The 23,046-nt window shown below is 39.7% G+C and overlaps 1 protein-coding gene across 4 annotated transcripts in view; it reads left to right on the plus strand.

The window, feature by feature from the left end:
- The window catches only part of MTHFD1L (methylenetetrahydrofolate dehydrogenase (NADP+ dependent) 1 like), a 161,554-nt gene that overhangs the window by 15,375 nt on the left and 123,133 nt on the right, over positions 1–23,046 (plus strand). For 2 of the 4 annotated variants that reach the window (XM_064447033.1, XM_064447034.1), the window contains exons 8-12: positions 2,329–2,440; positions 7,349–7,428; positions 8,142–8,239; positions 12,711–12,884; positions 21,684–21,820. In XM_064447033.1, coding sequence (XP_064303103.1) covers positions 2,329–2,440; positions 7,349–7,428; positions 8,142–8,239; positions 12,711–12,884; positions 21,684–21,820 — 601 coding nt within the window. Of the gene's footprint in view, positions 1–2,328; positions 2,441–6,316; positions 6,425–7,348; positions 7,429–8,141; positions 8,240–12,710; positions 12,885–21,683; positions 21,821–23,046 lie in introns of those variants that run through there. The other 2 variants (XM_064447036.1, XM_064447035.1) reach the window with 2 other exon arrangements.

The following is a 23,046-nucleotide window of genomic DNA, read 5'->3' on the forward strand; positions in this document are numbered from 1 at the left end:
AATGCCCTGATGGAGATCACATAAACCTCGTCCAAGGACACGCAAAATTCTGTAAGCAACTATTTTGCTTTCAGTGGACTCAGTCTCCCAGCCAAACAAGTTTCTGGATATAATTTTTTTAAAATACTCACAGGGGAAAGAAAAATATGTAAAGTGTTTGTGATATATACTTTATTGACTCTCCAGGAACTCTTTCAATAGTTGCACATAAAACACTTGCCTATAACAAGACAGTTACACTTATATCTGTGCCTTTTTTTTCTTCTTGACATTTACTTTTTTTGGTTAAATAAGGAAAAGGAAATCATGGTGGGGAAGGGTCTGAGATAGTGTGTCTTCAACTCACAGGACAACTGTTTGCTGCCATGTGATACAACTTCTTTCATGGAGGAGGTGGGGCAGGGCAATGTGATGAAAGGTCCATCTGGTTTTCAGAGACATTTATGGGTATGTGCAACATTAGCCATCCAAACTAGTGCTAACACTGACTACAAAAATGGTTGTGTTCAGCTGTTAAGAATATATTTGAACATCAAGATCAGTAGTCATATAGATGAATATATGGTCGGGTCAGTTGTTTTCTGGCATTTTAGCTACATTGGACCAATTCTGTCATAAGTGTGAACATTTGTCAAAATTATTACTGGTTGCATACAGTTCTCAACTGCTTCATAGTTTCATGATGCGAAGTGGTGTGCAAAGCTCTTAGTCCTTGCCCCAGAGGCTTTGCATGCCATGACATACCTGGCTTTCAGTATATAGCTGCTAGAATGTGAATCGTTGTTACAAAAAAGACTGGATTCATGTAACTGAGAATAATCACTGTTTTTCTCTGTTGATGATGTTTGCTGTTATGGCAGAGGCTGTGTCTTTTTGCAGGGCAAAGTGCAGCTTCAGCGTAGTATCCTTGGTACACAAGTCATTGCACTGCCTTTTTATCCAAATTTGCTTGCAGATTCCTTAATATGATTTGATCTGACACTGGTTGAGCATTGTGACTTATGTGGCCTTCTAGGAGTGGCATGTAAGTTGATAGTCGCACCAGACGGAATGGTGTAAGCAATTTGGATCAGGCTGAATGACTGTTGAGACTGTACGTTTGCAGGCAATCATAGGAGTGTTACAGCACTTCTGACTGAAGCCTGAATCAGCTCATTGCATTAGTCATTTGCCAAGGAAGTAAATCTTCTCCCACACTTTTGGCTTTGTTTCCACATGTGGATCTCTAAGGAGGGTTAGGCCATCCTTGTGTCCTCTGAGGGGAAGATGGAGCTTTTTTAGCTTTCTGCCTTTTCCAACATAGTTATGTGCTTTTCCCCTCCCGGATGCTGAGCTGTGCCAAAAACCTGCTGTCCTGACAGGATTTGTAGCTGTTCTTTCTTGGCAGGAGTGTTGGGCAGGGTTGCGTCAGAGCACTTTTGGCCAAAAAAGAAGCTGGAACACTTGTCAGTCACAAATCAATTCATAGAGAGGCTCACTGAGTTTGTGACACTTGGTATTAATTCACATTTTTCAAATTATTCCCAAAATCACTCTATCTCTGAAATAATTTTTACATCCAGGCTTGAGGCAATGCTGTGTCTGTATTTTGCAATTTTAGTGGATCTTTATACATCTGTCTCTGGTGCGGTCCCTTATCTCACGGTGATTCCGATAGCTGGTACAGGGCCCTGTTTCAGAGGAGGGAGGAAAGGAAGACACTTATGTCTTTTGATTATCAGAATTTTTGTAGGAACCATTATTGCTCCAACATCTGTCAGGTTGAACTAAATCGGAGGCACTGATAAGCAGACATGAACTGAGAAGGAAAAAAATGCTTTAATTGGTATTCTTCAAAGGCATTGATATTTGCAGATCAGGTCATCCTGCATTCCCACCAGCTGGCCTGGTTTTCTACTGTCAGATAATCTGACCGTACTCTTTATAATTGCCCATTTACTGTCTTTCAACTTTTCTCTTTCTTAAGTCTCTCCAAGTTATCTTGTTGGACAGGACTTTGGACAATGATAGGGTTTTTGCTTTGAAAGTATGTAATCCCCATTAAATATTATTGGTGCTGACTCTCATGTCCGCTTGCTGGATTTCACAGTTTGTTTACCTGACTTCATTTTAAATGCTATTGTTCTTAAATTTCTTGTGGGGTCAGAATCAAGCCATCGGGGGTGGTTTTTTTTTGTTTTGGGTATTTTTTTTTGTGTTGTCTGCAAATACTTTGCTCAAAAGACTATTGCTGTGTAAGTGTGAATATTATAAGATGCATATTCAAAAACATACTTCTAACATTAAATGCTTGTTTTGTTTCTGGGGGCTGTTTTGGGTTATCCCTAGCTTCATCACGCGGATGTGGTGGTAGTTGGCAGTACAAAACCAGATGATGTTCCTGTGAGCTGGATAAAGCCTGGAACCACCGTTATCAGTTTTTCTCATGACTTGCTGTCAGGTAAGAGGTGTTAAAAGATAGTAGTTCTTGAAAGTGATGTACAGTGAGTCTTTGAGGTAAGTGTGTGGCATGTTGGTGATGACACAATGTGGTTAAAAGCTGCATCTTCTGGAGAGGGCCTTTAAAAGTGGGTGTTTGTGTACAGGAGGTGCATGTATGTATCTCTGATGTATAAATAGGAAAAAAATGTCAGGTGAGGGAATAAAGGCTGGAACAGGTTCTTCGTACCAGGATTGTCAAATAAATGATGATCCTGTGGGATTCAAAGAATTCAGAGGGAAGACTTCTGTGTCATCAGATTAGCTATTATTTAGTGCTGTTTTGTACAGTGTGTTATCTATGATTCTGTGATCCTGTGACTTCTGTGGACTCACCTGGAACATGGGGAAAAGAGAAGAGGGGCAAAAATACCAGCTGCAAAGTGCTGTGAAGCTGTGTGCAGAGAATGGTGCAGGAGGGAGTAGAGAAATCATGGGTAGCTAAGATCAGGCAGAATGTCTCCTGCAGTAATTACTACTACAAAAGAAGTTTGGATTCCCCTCTCTCCTCCTCTCCTGACCAATTAGGGAGGAGGTATACCTCAGTTGAAAAATGCTACAGAATTTTATTAGGAATAAAACTAAGAAAGTTCCCAGAAGTTACTCTATTCTACTGCTAGAATTGCATTTTCTGTAACAGTCCTTAAAGTCCTGTGAAGATCTCTAGATATTTTCTAGATTTTTCATATGCATATGAATTTGACTGTTCAGTGTCCAGATGGGATTATGCTGCGAATGAATAGGAAAATAAGGAAGTACATGGGTAGTGTGATTGGTTAATGTGTTTTTCTGAAGCTATGACAAGTGTGCTTACTGACATATATTGATACAAAACTGGGGAAATGGGCATAAGGCCAAGGAAAGCTAATTGTATGGTTCTTAAACTAGGGATATTCCCTAAGGACAAGTTAAGCAGACGCTCCGTGCAGAGCTAATGGAAGATCAGGCTCATAATAAAGCAGGTGCTGTTCCCATGCAAAGCATGGCCTTAGCAAGAGATCCCTTTCCTTGTTTTTCATTATGTCCTCTTGACTTGAACACACACTGTAGGTGTGGGAGATCCGGTTATTATTCACCCAATTGTCTGAAGGCATTTGGGCATTTGTCTTCCACCTGCCAGAGCAGTGCTCTGATTCTAGTGAGGATCTTGGGGGTGGGTATAAAGCCTTATCCCTTGCTTATGCGGCACAAGTTGTCCAAAAGTAATTTGTGTTTTCTTCTTCCTAGCCTAGTGATTAGGAGACTCCTTTCCTCTTTAATGCCCACGTATTTTGCATAGGGATTGTTAAGTATCTCTGAGGCAGGGCTCGGAGCATAGGTCTCTTCAGCAGGTACCCAACCTACTAGAATAACATATGAAGGAGGAATGGGGGAGAAAGGGAAAGGGACAGAGAAGAGAGGGAATGGTGGTACAGCAGTCGTACCTATAAATAAATGAAAAGGAATGGCCCCTCCTCATTTTATTTAATCATTCTAAGCAGAAACCCCTTAGGTGTCGGACTCAGGGTAGGGGTGCAGGTCTATGAAGGCAGGATGGGGGTAAGCCAATCCTTGCCGTCTGAGCAGGCATTGCTAATGACTGAACCCTCCCAGCTCTGTGTGCGGCCTCGTGCAAGCTCCACTTCCAGATACCTAGTTCTCTCCTTCTGTTGCAGAGGGAGTCTGGGTCTTCAGAGACCTAAAAGTTATGCAGTGTAACTGCCTGCCATGTCTTCAGACTTAAGTATCTTCATGCCTTAGTTGCTCTATAGAACTATAGGTAATATTAGTGTTTCCCTTCCCTAACAGAGTGTTGCTAGGAAAACTGCATTAAAACATTTGAGTGGCATTCACGTACCACGGCAACGTTCATTCTTAAAGGCAGGAAACGTAAGATTTGGCATAAGCATCTAGATTTCTTTGCATTTTTCAAGTTGTAGCAGCAGGCTGTGCTAAGTACAGCATTTCTTTGGAAAGGCAGCATGAGATTTTTGGCAAGATAATTTAAATAGAACTTATTGACCAAATGTCCACCTGTTCTTATGGTTATGCTTTTGAGATTGTCAGAATCTTGGAGAAATTGGGAAAGAATGGCAGAAATGTGTTTTAGCAGCTTTAAAAAATGCTGGCCTCAAGACTTTTTTAGAGAGGTACATGAAACACGGGTGTCTGGCAGGAAGAATGCACTTAGTTTAATTGCAAGATATTTATTAAAAGCCTATTGTCGAGCAGTCGTGACCTTGGAGAAACAACTGAGTCTTAAAACTGACTCTTCACTTTCAATATGTGGTGGAATATGGCTGAGGTGCTTGGAAACTATTCTGAGTTTTTTCTTGTTTTAGAAATGTTCAACTTAACATCTGTGGGGTCACAGGAGCTAAATGAATCCTGAAAGCAACAATAGCCATGCGAAAACTTATATTCTGGATAGATGATGGCTAGATTTCTATCTTACATAGGAATACACATAGTGTAACACACATGTTTTAAAAGCTTTCAAAACCTGTAAGGACATAGTTGAATTGGGCAGCTCTAATGATGTAAGCCAGGAGAGTTGAGCTAAAAGTGCTTGCTCCAAACTGACAGAATTCTTCTTCAAGTATTTTTTTTAATTTGAGCAAAGATTTTTAAACTATTACAGCTTTTAAATATTCTACAATTTCTAGCAGTGCAACATCTTATTTTGCTGCACTAATGATTTTGGAATCAAGTGAGTGCTGGTAGTGTCTTGCAGGAAAATACTTAATATGTAAGTGTATAGAAAAGAAAATCAAGTTTCTGGGCAAAACTTAAGGGTGCCAAAATTATTTGGGATTTGATGTCCAGTTCCTTTGGGGTCACTTGAAAGCCGAAGCCTGTATAGTTTAAGTATATTAGTGGGAAATTCAATCATATCCCTGCCTCTTCTCTATTCTAAGCTGCCTTAGCAGACAGGTAGTGGATGACAGCAGCTCTCACCCATCTGCACAACAGGGTATGAATGGATGGGCGGATGGGCCTTTGTTAGGGTGAGTCAGAGGAGGGAGCACAATGTCTGCAGTTCAGCTGATCTTCTGGCCATAATCCAAAGCAGAGAGTGCTCTTCCGGCTCCCATCTGGAAATTTTATCCTGAGAGAGCTGTTGCAATCCTACAATTGTCTTGCTAGCTCATGTGTGCATTACTTTCACCTCTAGCTTCATGTTCACCCCTGTAAAAGCCTGGTTACTCCTTTGTGGGGTGAGTGTGTAGCATAGGCAGCCCGAGAGAAGTAGTTTGTTGAAGGGAAATGTCTAATTCTGATACGTATTTACACACATGCTAGCTCTGCCCTGATAAAGAAGTCATATGAAGCCAAATAACATAAAAAGTCGAAATGTTTCTGCAAACCACAGCTGTCTGAAAGGGGATTTTAAACTTCATTCCTCCTACTTCGCTTGTTTCTTTGGCAGCTCTCCCAGCCTGGTCTCAAAGCGATAATGGTCAACTTATGATGTGATAGACTGTTCCAGTAAAACTCCTCTGTCTGAGTCCAAAACTGAGCATCTCCAGAAGATTTTGTTTTGTTTTGTTTTTTTAATGGCAAGTGTTAATGCAAGTAGAAGGACTTTTCAGACACTTTCTTAACTGGAGTTTAATGTCAGAACTGTCACCTTCTGCTTGGTTAGTTTTGTCACTGATGTATAGATGCCTGCTAGCAGGAAAGTCTGAGAAAGGATTAGAAAACATACTGAATGAGGCTGAGGGTGTCTGCCGAAAGGGTCATTGCTCTCTCGGTGGTGGGTGTGAGAGAGTGGGCGGGAGCTGGGCGTGGTGCCGTGGGGTGCTGTGCTGGCTCCTCTGCATGCCTCTGCCTGCCCCTCTGGCTCCAGGCGGGGGTTTGTGCCCTGCCACCACCGGGACCCCTGTCGGGAGGTGCAATTGTGCAAGGCAACGTGAGCGTTTTATGATCGGTACAGACAGAACGAGTAGAGCGAGAGCTTGACCAGGTCAGGGTTTGCACGTCAGTTCTATGGGGGAAAGGTTAAAGCTGTCAGTGTACAGTTGTTATTTTTTTATTAGAGTTATGTCTACCCCTTCGGAATGCGACTGGGGCTTTGGTATGCCCACAGAGACTAGGATGTGAATTTTGGAGAAACTGTGTCTAGATAAAAGTCAATAGGCAACAACAGAAGAATAAGCCAAAAGAAGGATTAGAGGGAAATGACAAAATAATATGTTTAGTTAGGGTAGCTAATGTATGATTATTATATGATATATTGCCACTAGAAACAATTGTAACTGTCTCTAAAGTTGGAGTCACTCTTAATTGTGTAGACTCTTCAGAATATCTACTTTTAATGTCACACTGATGAAGATAAATTTTGCTGCTCAAAAAATATTGCATATTCTGATTCCAAGTTATAAATCCCATTGTAATAATCCTATGTGGTATTTTGTGGTCATTTCATTGTTCTCTCTTGCTGTAACGGGTGTGTGGAAAAGAGGAGAGTTTTTACCATGCTCATTTAGGTGTTCTGTTTAAAAATACATATATATCTTTTCAAATACTCACAGCTGTCTGGCTTGCCCTTCCCCCTCTCACCCCACCCCCCCAAGGGAGTTATTTGGGTCCTAGAATTAACCTCTGTATTTCCTTATTTTCTTTTTCAAGTATGTGTATGCTTCATCATATGCATGTGTGTGTTTGCACAATATGCATCAGAACATCCAGTTGATCTCTGATTTTCACACTATATCCATCCTCAGTGATTTCGTTTGAAGTATTAAAGAAGGCACCTATAACTGTCAGTGACATTGTTAAATTTCAAGTCAACATTCAGGAATTATCTGTTTGGACACAGCCTTCAAATACACATGATCCCACTCACAAAAGCTTTGTGAGTTATTAGTGCAATATTTCTGTTTTACAGAGAAACACAACTATGGTCAGCAAAACAATGTTGCTACTGAAAATGCTGTTGGTTCTCTTGCAATAGCAATGCGAATGCAGGTTAGTGTAACTTTGAACATTGTAAACTTATTGCTCTTTCTGTAAGTTGTAGAAGTTGCTCCTACAGTTTAGATTTTAATTTTTGTTTTGCTCTTTTGAGCAGCTTACCTGCCTTCCATTTTAATAGCAGCTCTTTATCAGTTAGGGTGAGTCATGCCTGTTACATTTAGTTAGAGAAAGCTAAATTAAAAATCAAACGCCATAATTCTGATGATTACAGTAAAGCTTGGCAGAAGCACTTGTATCAATAGACTAATGCTACTTATTCTGGTAAGACAGTGAAGCTTAATTATGTCTGTGAAATTTTCTTGTGGCGTGATGGAGGGTCCAGAAACTTGTTGTTTTATGTGGAAGCAGCATGAGTCAGTCAGTAAACAATTAATATCTTCCATTACTTTTAAGGTGCGAGAGAATAAAAGTAATTCTCCATTTTACCAGAATAAAATCTCCAAGTGCCTAATTAGTGACTTTTCTGTCACTTACATCTTAGTGGTCTTGTCTTTTTCTGAAATGTGGACAAACAGTAGGGCAGTAATAGTGCAGTGTTTGTTTTTTCTTTCATGTTAAACCCATGAAATAGAAAGACTTTTAAAGTTTGTTTTTTGTTAGCCTTTGCTGTAAAAGCTATTTCAACATACTCATGAGATAATTTTAAATTAGTGTTCAGCAGTTATGATGCAGCTGGTTTGTGCTGTTTTCTTGTTTAAAAACAGAACATGGTAAAAAACACGGAGCGATGGATCCAGTCCCAGCAGTACAGGAAGTGGGACCTCCGCTGCTTGAAACTGCAGCCCCTCTCCCCAGTGCCCAGGTAATAAGTGGGGGTTTTTTAATTAAAAAAATAAAAGAGAAGTCAAGTGTTAAATGTGACAATGAACTTAAAAATGGTCCATGTCTAATTATTTTTTAATCTGCTTATGTGGACTACATGTTCTGCCTTTTTGTTGTATGCCTCGTTGTGGCCATGTCCTTCTGTTTCCTATCAATTTTTACTTTTATGATGTGCAGTGGAGCCAAGCTTTATTTAATGAAGACCTAAAGCTGGAAGGTTTCATTGAGGGAGGGAGGTAAAGCCTTGTGGCATGTCAACAGAAATACAAAATACAAGAAGTTCCTGATTGCTAAACCGTAATGTAGGAAGGTGTTTATGGATCTAGTTAAGGCCCAGTGATTTCAGTGGCATTTGTTCTTGTATTTATTTTCCTCCCTCAGTAGAAGTACTTTCTTCTGCCTTAGAATTTTAAATTCCTGTGCAGATGTGAAAATCAGGTAGCATATTTATTCTCATAGCCAGAATCTTTTAAATCAGTTTCTGTCATTCACCTCCCAAGGCTCCTGTCCAGCCCGCAGGGATTTCAGGTCTGCCTCGCTACGGTTGCTGACTTCTCTGACATTTAGAGTAGTCTGAGCCCTTTGGTGTGCTAAAGTGCTTTGCTGTGTGTTGGTTGTGCTGGGCGATAGAGAGGAACCGATGACTTGAAGTGAGATTCTGCCACGTAGGAAAGCTTTGAAACTTCTGTGTGCTTATTTGTATGCATGCTTCTGGGCCACACAGATGATAACAGGACTGGAGCACCTTGCGTAGGAGGAAAGGCTGAGAGAGCTGGGACTGCTCAGCCTAGAGAAGAGAAGGCTCAGGGGGATTTTATCAAAGTGTATAAATACCTGAACGGATGGGATAAAGATGACGGAGCCAGGCTCTTCTCAGTGGTGCCCAGTGGCAGGACTAGAGGCAATGGGCACAACCTGATGTTCCCTCACTGTTTTACTGTGAAGGGTGACCAAGCACTGTCACAGATTGTCCAGGAAGGTTGTAGAGTCTCTCTCCTTGGAAATATTCGAAAGCCATCTGGACATGGTCCTGGGCAAATAACTGGCTCTAGGTGGCTCTGCATGAGCACGGGTGGTTGGACCAGATGACCTCCAGAGGTCCCTTCCAATCTCAGCCACTCTGTGATTCTGTAATTCTGAACCCCACCGCTGTGTTTTTGGAAAGCTGTAACAAAATGTTTTATTTTCTCTAAGCATTTTGATTCAGTTTTCACTGTCTCTTACAACAGTTTAACAGGAATGGACACAACTGTAATTTAAAACAGAGATGCCAAAAGAATGATTTTTCTGTTGTACCCAGGGGTGCAAGGGGGAAGAAATGCTTGAGCTTTTCCTGGGCCGGCATGTAACATTTCTAGCATTAAAGCCCCCAAAATCAATCCTTAAATAATACAATTAAAAGGTAGATTAAAGCATGTGATGTCATGTGTCATGGTGAAAAAACTCTCAGAAAAAGTATTCCCAACCCCCTCCATGATACTGTGTGTTTAGTACATAAATATTTACGTAATTAATATATAATGACATATAATATAACCAGTAATAGGACTTCCGTTATTTGATAGCTCTATAGTTTTATGTCTTTTTTCTTTTAAATGTACAATAACTCCTCAGATGGAAAGTATCCTGCAATAAAATGCAATCTTACAGTAATATACCACGTTGTCTGGAAACAGATGGAGTTTTCATTCAAAATGAGACAAAGCTCCTTAAGCACTAAAACTAGGAACATCTGCTTTTTGATTTCTGTGAGATCTGGGTGTTAAGTGAAGTATTTTCAAAGATATTGGAAATGGAATGGAAGGTTTTCTTACAAATATGCAATAAAAGAAATTCCAGCACACAGGCTGAGTAGTTGTAGAGCCTTCCCCCATCTTTTAAATTTTCCTGTATTTTGTAAGTTATGTCTTACCGTTGTCAGTGGTGGACTTCGTGCTTAACAATTTTCATTTATGCAGAAGAACCATTGTTCCACATTTCCAGCAATATTGAATAACGTGACTTTTTGAATAATTCTGGTATTTCCGATATAGAGGTTATATTGCCAAACTAGAAGAGCTAGCTACAAATGTAGACTTCTAAATGCTAGTTATAATCAAATCTTTTTTTTCCTGTGTTTTAGAAAATACTTTTACCAGAAATACTAGACTAGATGTAAACATTTCATATGTGTTGTTTAGCCCCAGTAGTAGTTAAGGTATAGATGTTAAGTCATTGTGATATTATGCCTTTTATCACTTTATTGCGTGTATCAGTGTGCAATCTGTCATTAAAGGGTTTCCAAGTTATTAGAAGTCCAGTTGCCTTGAAGGTTGCTGAGGGAATTTCAGATGGGAAAAGGATGACAGCAATGGTTTTACCAATGGAGAACTGTTAGCATCCACTGTCAATTTTACTTGACTTCTAAAAATATTTGTAGTTTTATTTATCTAGAAATTCTTTACTGTTTAATTTCTTTCTGAGTGTGAAGCTTAGTTAGTTTGGCTTTGTCCACTTTCCACCAGTAGTGGTACCTGCAGGATGGGAAAAGCCTCATGATTTCTTCCAGAACTCTGAGGGGAAGGTGTTTGTGGCCCAAGAGATGAGGGAAACAGGAAGGACTGAGATTGCTGCAGGGTAGTCTTGATAATCTGGCCTGAGATTTGAAATAATAGCTTCTGTCCTTTAGTAAAGAGGCCAGTATATTTAGTAGGAGAAAAAAAAAAAAGGCAGATTAATTTTGTGTCATGTTAGTATACATCCTTCTCCCCTTGCCAAATACCTCAATTGTATTAACAGGAGAATAGTCACTCTACAAATTTTCCTTGCTTAAATCTTTAAGGGACCGCACTGTCATCAACTTACCAGTATTTTTCTGGGACTCAAGTCGTTTTTATTTAGAGAGTTCTGAACGAAAACTTCAAATATTCTTTGTCATGTGATGTTTGTAAGCCACTCCATCTTGTGTGCTCAATACATTTTTATGGCTAGTTGTGTTTGAAGTAAAGCCAAAGGTCTACCCTCCTATGCAAAAGGGTGTGCTTAGTATGTCTTTGAAAGAAAGCAGATTCCAGTTACTGTAGGCAATGGGTCTGCAACCCCAGTGCAGTGATTGAGTAGCTTCTTGTCCTGTGGTACTGGATTATGTTACTGTTTGGATGGACAATTCTGGGTTTCAGGTAGCTGCTGCAGGGTACAAAAGTGGGATACTTGAGAATCAGAATTGAATAGTGATCCCAGTTTAGGATATCCTCAAAGAATTGCAAGCAATTAAGTTGGCACAAACTGATCGTTTGCTGGTGGATGCGGAACAGCCGAAGTCCACACGTAGAGTTGAGATTTGGCAGTAGTTCTGCGTTCATCTGTGGATATTTGAGGTCTTGCAGACTGCTTGAAAGTTCAGGACATTAGCTTTGATGCCATTGCCAGATTCTGTCATAAAAATATTGTAATCAACTGAAACTTCAGGAAGGAATTTAGCCTGGTTAGGCTGAAAGTAATTAATCTCTTGGTAATTTTTTAACTTGCTTTTGTGGTGATGTGAGCCGTTTAAAGCCAAAGGAGACAACTCCTCACATCTTGTCTGCCAGGCCCTGGACTTTACTGCTGCGGGAGCTTGCAGCTGCTAAACACTTATGTGGACATAAGGGGCAACCAGGTCAAGCTCACACAAGAAAAATCCACGAAGGAGTATTAAAGACCCCAGGTGGTCTAGGTCAGGAATTGCAGATACAATAGCATCCCCCAGCCTACGGCCACCTCCCCTCAGGCAATCTACCATGTGTGCTTGCTCCATGCTTGTTCTCTTGCCCCAGCTGCCACTCACAGTCCTTGCTGGAAATAGTTTGTTAGCGCAGTGGACTTCTGGCCAGAGCCTTGTGCATTAAACTCCTGCTATGTGGCCATTTTCAATTTAGCTGTTTTAGAAGTGCATGAGTTGATCTTCAAATGCCTTGTTTCCTTTGGTGCCTTTATGGGGGAGTAGCGAGGCTTAGCTTCCTTGGCGGTACCCTCTGATGAAAGGCGCTATATGCACAAGCATCAGGTTTATCTAATGTGTTTATGTGACTGTTTTCCAAGGAATATATGTGCTTTTGAGTAAAGTATATGTGCTGAAATATACTGGGAGGGAGGAGAAGAAAACCAAAAACAGAAACATCCATTCCGGTGGGACATGCTTGAGCATCCAGCAGACATATCTCTAGGTTGATAGGAAAGCATTATGTAATATTTGGAATCTGATTAAACGAGAGAACTCTGAAATTGTGACAATTAACAAACACCACACGTGACTTCCAGTGTTATATTAGATGTTACCTAATATTTAGGTTTTGTTAATAAAATGTGAGAGAGGACTGAAAAACTGATTACAGTAGTCCTATTGTTGGAGTTTTTGCTGTTGTTTTGTGCTCTGTCGTCGACCACCTAAGCTGAGAGAAAATCTCCTGGCTCCTATTTGTTTTCTTTTCCAGTGATATTGAGATTTCCCGAGCACAGAGTCCAAAAGCTGTTGATGTCCTTGCCAAGGAGATAGGATTGCTTACAGATGAAATCGAGATCTATGGCCAAACCAAAGCCAAAGTACGTTTGTCCCTGCTGGAAAGGTTAAAGGATCAACCAGATGGAAAATATGTTCTAGTTGCTGGGTAAGAATGCACAGTAATGTCATTAATGTCCACTCTTTCCACTCATATTAATATAAACATGCAGCTTACATTTTTTTAATACTCTGCACATATAAGAATCCTCAATGTTTTCAGCTGTATGTTGCTCTCTTCTGAAAGCAAGCAGTTCTTGAAATTTTTGTGAAGTAACACTTTTCTTCCAAACTGTTATTACTGAAGTAAAGTATATTTTATAAAAGGTAGTTTGTTCTAAGCTTCTTAAATGGTATATGTTGGGCTGTGTAGAGGGTTTTTTACTGTTTTATCAGAACTTTAAATGTTTACCTTAAATATTTAAGTCTCTGTGTGTTGTTGCTGTTTATAAACAAACTTTAACAGAAGCTACATGCTAATCGGTTGATATTAACAATAAATACTCTTTTTATTGAAGAACAGATTACAAAGTTAAAAAGGCCATATTTTTTTCTCTGAAATGTAGACATGTCTCCAGGCAGGCTTATCCTGCTCACTGTTCCCACGATTACAGCAAATGCTGTGCTCAGCAGGAATTATGCGCTTCTCTTCTGAAGAGCTATGGATTTTTTCTGTATTCAGTGACACATTTTTTTCCTTCACGTGGTTTGCTAAGTGGACAAACGTGAAGGTTTTCATAATATTTAAATTGCAATGTGTTCTTTATATTTGGAATTATGCTATATGCTTGCTTCCTTGTAAGTAAAACCAATCAGGTTTAAAATACAGCTTTAGGCTGATCCAGAAGGTGAAGGCTGTTCTTAACTGCCTTGATCTACTGATTCCTCAGCTGGGGTAGTGTTTCACAAACTGTTTGCTTTATTAACTTCTTGTGGGGACAACCTGGATCTCTGGCACTATCTGAGATGGACCCGTTGTAGACTGAGAGGCTTGAGGTTACAAAGCTGAGGCAGGCAAGTTCTGAAGCCGTCTTCAAAGTTATGTGCTAGAACTGCAATGTGTAAAGATGTTCCTGGAGGATGTTGGAGCAGTTGTTTAAGAGGAGGAAGTAATAGCTGGTTGAGCTTGGTTTCCTTTGGTAGAGTTTTGTTTTGTATTTTGCTGCTTTGGAGAAAGAAAAGCGGATTCAGCATTTGGCAGAGTTTGAAGAACGTTGCTACCGTGTACTTTCGGGTTCATGTGGGCAGCTGCATCAGTTGGGCGCCATGCCGCAGGCTGTGCCAGGCTTCTCTAGCAGCAGAGTCTCACAGGAGCAGAGGTTATCTGAAAATGTCTGGAGGTGGAAGATAGCATGATGCAAAGCCCCATTCAGGTGGATTTTAGTTGTGTCAGATAGCACGCATCAGTGCTTATATTTCTTCACGCTGCTTTGCCTCCCAGTCGTCTTCAAGGAAGGTGTCTCAAGCAATTTTCTGAATGCTGTTTTTTTGGCACAGACAGAAATGTATATGCATGTGGAAGAAACAGGGAAGTTTTGACTAGCAAGATGAAAAGATGGCAACAAATAAAAAATTATATCTTCTTAAGTTTGTATGACATGTATGAAGACTGAACTGTGTTACCAAACCCACGCATTTGTTTGTAAACCTACACAACTTGATTACGCAATATGTTGCTATTTGTAACATCTTTGAAGTCATTGCATCTGGTGGAGTGAGTACAAAGCCACACCTGCTGCGTGAGGAGCGCCTGGGCAAGGCTGTTACAATAGTGGGAACGTTGTCTTCCGAGAGAGTTCAAAGTTTGACTTTGAAATATTTAACATATAAAATTATAGATCTATATAACTTGTGTTTAGGTGCTCTCAGCTGTTCTCATTTGCTGAAATGACTGTAGCAGCCAATGATTTTAAGGAAAGTGGGAAACTGCATCTGGTGGGGAAATGTTCAGCACAAGGAAAACTTAATACCACTCAAGTGTGGAAATTGGGGGCTGAAATAATACCCTCATTTGGCATCTTCGTCCTCTCCCTGCCAAGGCGAGGCCAACCAAAATCTGCCATTTGGATTGTTATGTTTGTTCACAAGAACCAAAGATATTTAGAAATCCTTTTAGAATGATGCAGTACAGGTGTTCAGAATAAGTTTTCAGTCCTTCAGAGGAAACACTTAAGATATATGCTTATACTTCAGGGTATTTTGTCCGACAGAAATATTTATTATGTGTGATGTGAACTTTTCATACGTGAAGGGAGTGAAAAGTGTGTGTGTTTGTATTCAACAAGCTGCAAAATCTCCAACCTCTGCCCATGATGCAGCCAGTGACATTTCTGCCTATAATTCCACAATGGTGTTTAAATGTTTCATTATGTCTAGGAAGTATAAATATTTGCCGCAAATGCTCTTCTAGTTTATTCCTGATGGGCTAGAGCACAAACTTCTTGTTCTGAATTGCAAAATGCAACCAAATGTTCCTTTTTATCTCTAAGGGTAGCTGTATTTATGACTTTTTAAAAAGTTGCTACTGACTGGAAAGTCATCTTTGCACTTTCTGAATGCACACAAATACACCTAAATGCCTCATGCAATACATGCTTCGTAAGCTGAAAAATTGCAGTTTGATTAACAGATCATGTCACCCAAAAATATGATGAAGACTTAATTTCTTCCTGCCTTTTCCATTTTCTTCTGTGTGGAGAGCATTCTTTTCGCTTTTTTTCATTCTCTCATTGTGTTCATTTGTGTGTGCGTGTGTGTGTGAGAGAAAGACTTGCTATAGGGCTTGTGTTAAGACGGCTCAGGGTCAGAGCCACAAGTCAGCATGGAGTAATTAGCTCTTGGGCATCGACTGCCTGCATACAGGCTTTTAGTGTGCTAAAAAACAATTACCTTTGCAGGATATGTTAACTCAAACGGCCTCCCATTCACTGCAAGCCAAGAGTATGCAAATGAACACAGCTTGCGCATGACCCACTAGCTAAGTTTAGTGCCCAGGGTAACTTAATCATGCATTCTAGATGTAGATAGCATATTCATAAACACAATATGAAACTACATCTAAAATTTGTTAGATTCTCTGTGTGTTCCAGCATTTTGTTTTTAAATGCTCCAATGCTGTGGCTTTTATCACTTAATTCTGGAAATTTGTTCATTTCAAAAATGCAAGCTGAGGAATAATAGAATGTGGAAAACTTATGAAATATAACGCTGCTTTTAGTAAGAGGTGTGTTGGATTTTGAATGCTGGAAAATTTAAAATCAGTACTTTTCACCTGGCATTAATAGATTGTTTCGCGATGAACTACCTTTTTGGCAAGATAAAAACAGAGGGAAATAAACACTAACTTAATGCTTGTACAGGTTGTATGATGGTAAATATCTTAGGGACAGAATTTTCAGATTTGGAATTGCATTTTTCTTCTAATGGGTGTGTAAGAAATACAAAAGATTGTATTTCTGTTCACTGTATTTCTTGGGCCACAAGGTGCTCAAAAGATTTTTAAAAAAAGGTAGACATAAAAAAAAAAAACAGGAAAAACATGGGAGAATAAGAGAGGAGAATACCACTGTGTTGATACACTGAAACATCTGATAGTCCAAAGCAAGGTCATTGCTGAGACAGTTTGTCATGTATTCATTATGTTGTTGCACAGCTCCTTACTGGGATTGTCTTGGATAGGACTTGATCAACTTTTGAGAGCTGTAGTTGTGGATTCCTCAGTCAGTTCCTGGCTTTGTTCAGTCATTTTAGCTTCACAGTTTTCACTGTGCTTTCGCATCTGGAAGCTCCATTCCCATTTTGAGGATCCTGCTGCAACATTGGCATAATCTCACCTCGATGAAGTGACAGGAGTTGCAACACTTCTGTGCTCAGAAATAAATTTCTGACAGTTTTAATCTTGGATGGGAGATGTATGTCATTTATGGGAACTAGATTGCCCGTGCCCTCCATAGCTAGACTTTGCAGGTTTCCGCGTGGGTCACGGCAATGGTGAACTCGTCAAAATCTTTGAAATTGCTGATACTGGTGTGTTAAAGATAGGAAATTTGAAAGAGGGCAATTGTCACATACCCAGTAAAGTTCTTGTTGGAGTCACAGTGGCTGGGGTAGCTGTGAGGAGGTTACAGCTGGTGCAGAGTATCATCTCACTGTTTGTTTATTTTCTCTTTGGGAGACCTCATGTAGCTTTCCCACAGAAACAGCTCCACTGTAAGCTAATGTGATGTATAACAAACAAACAAAAAGTCTGCATGTTCTTATCTTTGTTTTAATATACAAAAAGAGAGAAGGCTTTCCAGTGTTATAGAAGACTTTGCCAAGGAGCTCGTGGCTGCTTGGTAGGTGGCAAAGTAAGAAGATTTAAGGAAGAAAATGATAGTGGGGTTTCTCTGTTTAGATTGAAAACATATTAAAGAAATTTGAAGAATAGTGCAAATGGGTGTAAAAGTCTCTTGCAGTTCATAAAATTCACTGTATTTTAAAGGAGGGTTTTTTTCTAGATTTGCATAAGGTCAAAACACAGCATCGCACAATTGAGCTAAAGTTAGTCATTGGCAGTTGTAATTTTATACTGATGCGAGCTAGTGACCTAAGTTGCAAGAGTGTAGGCTCAGTAGTGTCGCCAGCAAAAACATCTCAGTGTCCACAAAACAGCTTAAGTGGATTATTTTATTTATTAAACCCGATCAAAGTAGGCCAGGTACAAAAGGGAAGATAGTTTAAATAAAGTGTCCAAGGAAATTATTAGAATAGAAATCTCTCTTAATTTGGGGGAGTGTTGGGGGGAGGGAGTTGTTTGGCTTGTTTTTTTTTTTATCTGATCATTAAAACTGATGTTCTGGTTTAAGTATTGGAACTATTTAATAACTGTTTAGCTCTTAAGGTTCAACCTGTAGTCTCCTGGTTGCTACTGAACCTCTGAGAATCAAAGGTGTCCTGCCAGGGCATCTCATGTAAGATGAGAAGTTGGGGATAGGTAAGCGAACTGCCTAGAGCGGCCTGGCTTCACTGAATAGTGTGATTTGCAGAGTCCTCGTGTTTTTGTTAATTCTGTTAGGTGAAAAGAGGGTGAAAAGAGACTGAAAAGTCAGGTTCCTAGTTTTGACTTCTCAAGGGTTTGTGCTTGTTCCTACCTGCTGCAGTCGACAAGGTTTCTTGGGGAAAGTGTTACCCAAGTGCTGTGGACTGTTTATGGAAGTCTGGTTGCTGGTTTTGTTGCTCAGTCACAGCTGCATTTAGACATTTTGAGCCTTTAGATACTCATCTGAGTAACTCTAGTTCCAGGAAAAGTAAAGATCACAGGGCTTCTCAGAAGGGAGAGAACAAATTAAAACGAACAAACCTGTCTGAGGAACACATTGAAAGAGCAGGCTGTTAAAGCCAAGCAGATTTGAAGAAGTCAAGGTCCTGCCTGCAAAGATGTACGTGTTCTCTTTACTGCTGCAAACCATTGTGTGCTTGCATGAGTACACTGGTGAAAATAAGCTTGCTGTAGTTCATTATTACCCCCACTGTGGAGGCTGGTTCTCCCACAGTGCCACATTCTCAGTAGGGATGTTGGTGGTGCAGAGTATCAATGTACTGGAAATTCATTAGAGGCAAGATCTGTACCTCCCAGTTTGATCAGTGAGCAATGGTGTGTTTCTCTTTCTGTTCTCTGGAAAAAGGTCTTTCTCACAGAAAATTCCCAGTGCTTTCTGGCTTATTTTACATAGTCATTTAGAATAGGCCAGCAGGGTTACCAGAGCATTTTAGTAATTTAGCGCTTGATTGTGTATATCTTCGGGGACATGTAGATACTATTCTTCATGCCACTACCAAAATGTCTTCTGGTTACGTATGTCAATTCCAATTTCCTTTCCTTTACTGAATACTAGGCTGTATCTTTTATTTTTTTTGCTTGTTTCATAAGGGTTGTAAGGAGTCCCTGTGTGGCTGTGCGTGCCAGGTCAGCCTTCTGCCATGTTTTGAGCTGCACTTGAGTAAGTAACGTAGCGATGGTGTCTCTGAATTCTCACGAATGTGAACTTTGTGTGTCTGATGTTCAAAAATAGATGTAACCACCAACAGGAAGCACTGCAAATACAAGTTGTCCTGTTAGCAGCATAGCCATTGTGTGCACTGAGTTTTGAGGGTTTGTGGGAAGTCCCGTACTAGTAACTTCCAGTAAACAGTTACAGGTGTCTTTTTCATAGTAGGATAGTTACTAGTAACTTCCAGTAAACAGTTACAGGTGTCCTTTTCATAGTAGGATAGTTTTACTTTTTGGTGTTTTGTTTTGTTTGGGGTGTTTTGTTTTTGTTGTTTTTTAAAAAAACTAATAGCTTAAAGAGTTGTTATCTTGTTAAGTCTTTGAATTAGTGTAGTAATGCCTCAAGATTACTCATATATTCTTTAAATCTGGTTTTAATGCACTGGAATAAGAGGATCAAGTAAATGAGATTAGGGCAATAGACAAAAGTGAATAAGACAGTAGGAGAACAAGGAGCAAAGAGAAACTATGCTAATAATGATTTGAACGGCTTTGTGCAACCGGTGTTAGAACAGTAGTCATGAGGGTGAAAGTTGTAGTAAAAGTAGAGTTAACCTGGCTGTGGTGCTCTGAAAGAAGCTTCTTTGTGGAAGAGTAAGGATCCTGGGACAAAATAGAATGGCAGAAATATTGGTGGGAAAACTGGAAGCTAGCATTGTAGCAAGAGTAAAACCAGGAGGGCTCACTGTCATGACAATGTAGAGATTAAAAAGTACCCATTCTTCTAGGAGCTGCAACATGAAAGTGAAAGAAATGCAGGAGTGTTCTGTGCTCATGTGGTAGATCAGAAGGGAATAAGAAGGCATAGTGTGGATAAAAAGGTGCCGGGGCCCAAGCAACTTTTGAGTGTAGATACAATAGGTTCTTCTCAGGATATACTCTAAATCTCCCACCTTTTGTTGGCTTTACATAGATATTTTGCTAAAAATCTGTAAATTCCCTTGTAAGTCAAGGGAGTGCAGTTCTAGAAAGGTGAGATGATAAAATAGTATGAATTCATAGTAAGTTATTGGCGATGCTTTAGAACCTGGTGGTTGGCAAACATGATGTTATAAACATGGGGAAAAATTTCTAAAAAAACCCGCCCAAATTAAGTAACCCATGTGCTACATGGTCTTATAAGAATAGTTCAAAGCGATCATTAGACAAAATACTATTTCTGAAGAGTACAGGGAATCTCTTATAAATATATTAAATCCCATTGATTTCACTGGAACTTGAGTTAAAACATTATTTTTCTGAATAGGAAAATTCTTTCCTAAAACAGTATAGAAAATGTTTTTTTGGCTTGCCTCCTGTTGCCCAAATTTCTCAAGACATATCTAACAAAGGCTTCTTTTTTTAACAAAAAGCCCAGGATCTGATGATGCTATAAAAGACAGATTTGTGACAAGTTAATATTTTTCATGTGTTTACATTTTGTGGGACAGAGAAGGGCTTTTGTGAATCTGTGAACTAACTGAACTGAGCTGAATCTTAAAGGCAAGGAGACAACACAGATGTCTCCTTGCATTTGACAATTTTACTACTCTTTTTGTGCCATTTGAATTGTGATCCTAGGATAGCAATATCTTGGAAAAATTACTAGTTTGGAAAGGAAGTGTTTCTAATTAGAGCTAGATGTTTTAGCTCAATTTTTGAGAAGGTCATAGAATGAGGGTTCCTCTGAGTGGATGCATGCGCATGCTTGTATTTCCTTGGGAATGAACATTAGTTCTTAATGTCAACTTCACTAAGGTACTTCTCTGCAGGTAGTGAAGGCAGCAAAGATATGAATGTTTACACTTTGCCAAAAAGAAGGACTTGTGTGAGAGTGGTGTGAGTGGAAAAAGGACTGGGGCTTTCTTCTTTTGCCAGTCAGAAGGAGAAATGCTGTGCCTCAAATGAATAATTTGAATAAATTTTGGAGGTGTGAGATGTGTTCATACTTTAAAGAAGAGAAAAAAAGAAAAAGGAAAAAAACTCCAACACCCCCCCACTTTTAACATGGATCATAAACAAATGTGCTGATTTTGAAAGTAGGGAGGACATTACTTAAGCTGAGGTCTTTCTCATTCACAGAAGGCTGATGAAGTTTTCTGTTTGCAAAATCAGCTGTCGTTGTCCCTTCATTAAAGGAACAAGAATAGAGACTTGGAGTGGAGATTAGAGGCTCTGATTTGAGATTGGATGTCTTTCTGAAATTCTGTCCTGGTTCAGTCATGGTCTAGAGGTTTTTGAGCTTTTGTATGGGAGGTTGGAGTGTGATTGTAATTGTCCCTTATCACCCTTAAATCTGAAAAAAAATCACAAAACATAGGTGTAAAATACATCATGTTCAATTGAATATGTGACTTTTGTGTCCTGTTTCATTTAAAAAGCATTTGATCTGTCATTGTTGAGGCTTATGATGACATGGAAGCTGGAGAAGGAAAGCTGAGCTCTGCAAACAAAAGTGTTGGCTGTTTAATTTAAAATACTCTTATTTCATTCAGAGTTTGAATAGTAGGAATAAAACATCTCATGCATTACTATAGAGGAGTATTAATACATGCTCAGAATATCTTGATGGATGGTTTGTTAATGAAACTGGTGAGACTTTTGTGCTGTAATAAAAATGTCTAAATTCAATATATTTTTTAGAACTTTTGCCAAAATAATCCTCTCTTTTTCTGCTATCATAGTAAATTGCTTAAATAGAAGACACATGTATGTTAGCATTCCAGCTTGAGCTGGGGGCTAACATTGTGGCAGTATTTTTGTGGGGATAGAGTAATCTTATTGAAATTTGCTGTACAAATATTCTTCATTGAAATCAAAAGCTGTAAGTTCTGATATCCTTAGCCAGGCTGACATCAGCAAAGAATTTGATTATAATCTTTTTTCTTGTTTTGCTAGAATAACCCCTACACCCCTAGGAGAAGGGAAGAGCACAGTCACAATTGGTCTCGTTCAGGCACTTACTGCACACCTTAACATTAATTCCTTTGCTTGTCTGAGACAACCTTCCCAAGGACCTACTTTTGGAGTTAAAGGTACATAATATTTACAGACTCTGTGACCTCTTTCAGATTAAAAGGAAATACTGTCTTTTTTCCCTTTTCTTTTTTCTTTTTTAATTCCTTAGTTACTTCACTAACTCAGTGGATTGTCTGAATGGTAGCATATTGGACTTTTTGATAAGTATGTAACTAATAGATAAACGTTTCTTGCATACGTCTTCTCATGCAAGGCTCGTATCTCTGTTCAGCTACTTACCATGTATTGATAATGCAGATAAAGCCCAAACATAATGAAAGGCATGGGGATGATTTAGCCAGGAGGAGTTTCATGCCCTTCCAGCCACTCCTCTGTTTGGATGTTCTCTAAAGATGTCTCTAAATGTCACTGTTTAATTCTTCCTTGAGAAGGAGTCCTAAAGCCACTTGTATTGATTTGAAATATCCAAGCTAAGGAAGTTGGCAGTTGTGTGTATGGTTCAGCTGTGTCTGCATCATACATTTGGCTAGGTCTGAACCTCTTTCTGTTCTCCTGAGTTGTCTCCCCTAATTGTGGGTTGCTGCCTTTTTGCCTAGAAACCCTTTTAAGAGCCTGAGGGGCAGGTAAGAGCCAGCCAGAGTTCAAGCCTGTCTTCAATGCTGATAGGAAGTAATGCAATCTTTTTTTTTGCCATTTCTCAGCTGAGATTGGTGCCTAACTGGGCAAGCACTCCCCATCTGCTCTACTTTGCTTTGCTGAAGTTTAAGTTAACAAGTTTGATTTCAGCTGGAAGGCTTCTGGTGCTTGGTGCTTCTCAGCCAAGACTGGTGCATGTGAGTGCTTTAATCCCTCCACTCAACTTGTGCATAGGCTACGGCGAACTCCTTTGCCTGTACCCTGAGAGGCAGTAGGGAAGGAACGCTCAGGCAAGCAAGGGTGTGAAGGTTTCATTCAGAAGCAGTGCTTGCTTGTGACTGCTATGTCTTTCCACCCAACAGCTGCATGTGCATGACTGTGTCCTAAATCTGGGCAGGAGCAGAGGGTAACCCTTATCTAGCTGAAGTCAGGGCCAGCCATCATGTGTAGGCTCTCATTTCAGATCAAGCATTCCCTTTTTACTGCCTGCTGAAAAAAGCCAGCAAGGTTTAAGGAAATACTGTATATTTGGGCGCATCTTTGATCCCCTAATAGAAATCAAAATGCTGAGAAATGTGTCATCAGCACTGTATGTTTCACTTTGTGTGTTTAAGGGTGGTTGTTTTTTTCCAAAACTGGTGCAAGT

This window comes from Phalacrocorax carbo, chromosome 3 (assembly GCF_963921805.1).
Source record: "Phalacrocorax carbo chromosome 3, bPhaCar2.1, whole genome shotgun sequence".
NCBI lineage: Eukaryota > Metazoa > Chordata > Aves > Suliformes > Phalacrocoracidae > Phalacrocorax > Phalacrocorax carbo.